The following is a 4,342-nucleotide window of genomic DNA, read 5'->3' as shown; positions in this document are numbered from 1 at the left end:
ATAAATTGACATTTAACAACTAGTGCCGTTTAATTCGCTATTATATCCTAGAAGTTATATCACTTATTAGTAGGTATCCTAATGTCCTTTCTCAAACTCAGATTTGTTCTATTTTCTTTCGCTACATAATTGACGTTTTATTAGCATCATTTTGTCTGCTTAAGGGACATGCAAATTTCCATCGCTTGCACCCTCATCGATTGCACTTTAAAGTGGATACTTTACCTTACCTTGGCAATTATAAAGGTCAATCGAATAATGATGATGATGCTAATAATGACTATAACGCTGATGCTGATGGCACTCATAAAAACTTTAATTCGTGCACACCCACTCACTCAGCTTTTCCGCCCTTTCCGCAGCACTTGGGAAAATCGAACTTGAGAACTTTATAAGCGCTCACACACACCCACAGACACAGAGACAGGGAAACACAATAAAATGGGAAAATTTCATAATTGAACAAGGATTCAACATCAATTTATGACATAATGATATTTGAGTGGGGCAAATTGCGTTAGCCCAGTGTTTGTGTGTGTTTGTGGGGGAATCTAGGGAAGATATTTTTGATTTTTTTGTGGGGTCACAACCTTTTTTGTATGCTTGTCCCAGCGATTTCGCTTCGTTTTATGTAAATTATGGGATTATGTTGTGATTTAGAATGGGTTACAATTGGAGCTTAAGGAGCACATAAGAGGCTATCTCTTCCTTGGCATTGATAGGGTGTTGAGGTTAATTTGAGGCTTAGTGCGATGGCCATTAAATTGAACCACAGTTCGGAGCCACAATATTCTGGAAAGCCAACCCATTTTCCAGCGCACTCCGAGTGATTAATAGCTGAAAAACTTGTTTTCTAATTATTTAACACCCGAAAACTACGACAATTAATTATGTGGCTGAACAATGAAGCCCCTGACGGACATTGTGGGTGACAAACACACACAAAATGCAAAGAGCTTACAACAATATCTACTACAACAATAAATTTTATTGTGAAACTCACCCACACACACACAGCACACACTCACATAGAGACATTCAACATTGCTGTTGCGAATTTTGTATAGAACATTTTTTGTTCCTGTTTTTTTGGGCTGGCAAATGAAATTGTAGGGGAATGCACATGCAGAAAAGCCGTTGTACACACTCGAAAATGAATACATTAGATAATAGTAAATGAAATATAACTGATACCTAAAATCGGAGACAAAATTATTAAGTCCTAACATACAAATTAAATAAATTATACAAAAAAATAATGCTGATATCATTACTGTTTTTTTTGAATTCATAAGCCGAAGTTATAAACGTAATTTTCCAAATCCCTTTAGATAATAGGATAATTCTATGATTAGGCAAACTCAACAAATAATTTACTACTAAGTGTATTTAATTTTTCTCTAAGCTTAAGCAAAGCTTACAAATATTTAATTTGAATTTAGCTTTAATTTAATGAACAAAATTCGGAAATAATAAAACCCAATTGAGCACGATAATGTCTTCAGTCCGTTTTTAATCACAGTTAATAGGCTTAAATGACCGAATATTAAACGTAAACCAATGTTAAAACGTATTTTCATTTTCCACGAAGCCATTTTTTTTTGCCCTCTTTTTCCGCTATGGAAATTTTCGAGTTTCCTATACAATTCGGCCACACACAGACTCGCATGCAAATGCATTTCACTGCAGTTGGGTTAATTGTTTTTTAGGCATGCAGAAAAGCACAGAAACGAGAAAGAGAAGCTGGAAAGAATCATTTAATGGCATCGCACATTCATTTGAAACTTTTTAATTAAACTGAATACTGTGACAAATTATTTTAACGAGCTTTTCGCATTGCAAATTGAAAATGCGAAACGCTTTAAAGAACCACAAACTCAAATGTCAACCCCAAAGGCTGGGCCTCAAAAACACGACAATCCCAACCCAACAATTAGGGGGAAAAAAAGAAACTAAAATAAAACAACACAAAAGCGCCCAAGAAATCTGCTTAAAACAATTATTTCAAAATAATTGGCTTTAATTGCCAGCAGCTTCAGCCCCGACAACGTCGTCTTTGGCCAAGAGGGAAAACTTATGCCCAAGTGTAGGTCATAATGGCATCTATCAGTGGCCAGTCGAGGGTTAAAGCGGGGCGGAAGCGGAAACAAGCAATTTTGCGGCAAAGTTACGAGTGCCGCAGACAAGAAAAACAAAAACGTGGCGATAAGAAAGCCACGATGGCTCCAAAGTGTGCAAGTTTTCATTCTCTTTTGAAAGTAACTCAACAAGTTCATGCCTTAGACATGGGCCAATTTTATAATTAACCGACTTTGTTTAAGATTTTGTCTGCTTATATGGCGAGCACTTCGAAAGTTTAGGGCCAATTAAGGGCCGTACATCATCTCAAGCCAAGGCAAACGATACGATCCAGTTAATATAACCATTTAAAAAGAGTAAAGCCATCTGAACCGCAGACAACAGGCCACAAAGTTGAGGAGAAACTTACAGACTGTGTGGCAAATGTTTATTGCGCTCGAAAGTCTCAACTCAAGTCTTAAACTGCTCGAGCGCACCTCGCAGAGGCGTGCAAGATTAATGGTGGAATTAAAAAGCAAGCCATGTACGTCGAGCATTGCACTTAATTAAAAATGTTTGCCTAAATTATGTACAGACAATTAGAGAGGCAGACGGGCCAGACAGGCATTTCCGCAACTTGCGGTTAGGATTTTTTTCCCCCGCCCTCGGAAGTTCATTGTTGGGAGTGAAACATGAGTTTTCCTCGGCACCAAACTCACTTCACCGAGGTTATTATGAAGGCAATCTGAGTGGCAGAAGTCCTTAAGTGCCCGAGTCTTCATATTTTCTTCCATTTCTCTCGTTTTTTTGTTCGTTTGTGGCTATTTCCCAGCGAACAGTGCTAATTAATTGCTTGAACAATTGCACTCCTCCTAATGGCAGCCGCATTGTTGTGGGTCCCCGTTGCGTATACTTAATGCGCGAAATTATTTCACGCTCACTTACAAGTGTCACAATTTCGAGTTGTGTCCTCGTCGCCGCTCCAAATGAGACCGCATAAATTTTGCAACTGGATGGCCGCCTGCCACGCGCCACAAATGCAATAATTGCGCATTTTGCAATGGCAATGCGACCCTGGCCAAATGTGTGACACTTGGCCAGAAGAGGACTTGGCCTCTAGGCCAAACACACACACACACTCGCCATAATGCCATGGTAAATATCTGTCCTCGAAACGGGTGTGCTTGTGTGTTTTGCACATTTTTAGCATGGCACACCAAATTGTAATTAAGCGAATATCATTTTCTGACAGACACCTCCAGTGTGGGCAAGTGAAATGCGTTCAGGCTTTGAGGTTTAGAGAGACCTACATTTATTTATTGGTTTTTTATACGATCTATAGATCCAGCTGGGATCCATTCTTCTTTAAAGATACCAAATTTTATATTTTGGTTTTCATTTTTCGATCCATCCATCTACTTGGTCTTGCAGCACTGATCCTTGGGTCCATTCTTGCACACGCACTTGCAGTCCTGATTGCAGGCGCAGTTGTCGCCGCACTTGGTGTCCGTGCACTTGCAGTCTGTTAAAAGGTTTTATTAAATTTGTATTTAATAATAAATATTGAATTTTCAACTCACTAGCTCCGCAACCTTTGCAAACCATGGTGTGGAAATATTTGTTTTGATTTTTTCTTGAACTCGCTGAATACGTTTCAACTTGCTTGTGGTCAGCTTTGTTTATGCCTTGCGTATTTATAGACCCGACCACCTACGAAGTGCCGCGTGAAAATTTTTGCACTCTGTTTTGATTGATAAGGAAAAACGTGCGCAAAATCAACACAAATTACATGACTGCACCCAATTCAAGCCAAGTTGAGACCCCCAGGCATTATCAGTCAAAGCAGCTACATATGTATATATGAAATTGCGATAAGATATCGAATGTCGCATTAAATAAAACAACATTTTACTCACTAACAACAACAAGTGACATATTTAAAAACATATTAAATATAATTACTTTATTTTTTGTATTATTTATTTATTATTATTTTACCCATTTTTCGTAAGTGAGGAATATCATACCTCGATGAGCTCGTAGTTTAATTTCCAATCCACTGGCATTCAAACATAAACATTTTTTATTTTTGCCAATTTTCGGAAAAAAAGATGTTAAAATGCGAAAATTGGTAAAAAAATAAATTTTCTTTTTTGTGGTGGCGATTGTTAGCATAAGAAGCAAGCTGCCCAAAACAGTAAGTCTCTTTGCTCTGCGCCTTGATTTGTCGAAACTGCGATTGAAAAACCGCAAAAATATGAGTATTTTTACTGAAATCTGATAT

The 4,342-nt window shown here is 38.0% G+C and overlaps 1 protein-coding gene across 1 annotated transcript; it reads right to left on the bottom strand.

Annotated features, from left to right (window-relative positions):
• Nucleotides 1-3,346: 3,346 nt before the first annotated feature.
• On the bottom strand, nt 3,347-3,724 carry LOC119560224 (metallothionein-3). The gene is made up of 2 exons (XM_037873585.1): nt 3,639-3,724; nt 3,347-3,580 (listed from the first exon to the last, which is right to left on the bottom strand). Exons 1-2 carry the CDS (start codon nt 3,661-3,663, stop codon nt 3,474-3,476), a joined length of 132 nt encoding a protein of 43 aa, XP_037729513.1. The 5' UTR covers nt 3,664-3,724; the 3' UTR covers nt 3,347-3,473.
• Between the last annotated feature and the right edge of the window lie 618 nt (nt 3,725-4,342).

Source organism: Drosophila subpulchrella, chromosome 3R (genome assembly GCF_014743375.2).
Source record: "Drosophila subpulchrella strain 33 F10 #4 breed RU33 chromosome 3R, RU_Dsub_v1.1 Primary Assembly, whole genome shotgun sequence".
In the NCBI taxonomy this organism is placed as follows: domain Eukaryota; kingdom Metazoa; phylum Arthropoda; class Insecta; order Diptera; family Drosophilidae; genus Drosophila; species Drosophila subpulchrella.
The sequence above is the reverse complement of the archived record's forward strand: the minus strand, read 5'-3'. Positions and strand labels throughout refer to the sequence as shown.

Excerpts from the sequence above, each read along its gene's own strand:
- LOC119560224 (XM_037873585.1), bottom strand. The coding sequence starts at position 3,663 with ATGGTTTGCAAAGGTTGCGGAGCTA. Across the intron at positions 3,581-3,638 it reads TTGCAAAGGTTGCGGAGCTA|ACTGCAAGTGCACGGACACC; the intron begins GTGAGTTGAAAA and ends ACCTTTTAACAG.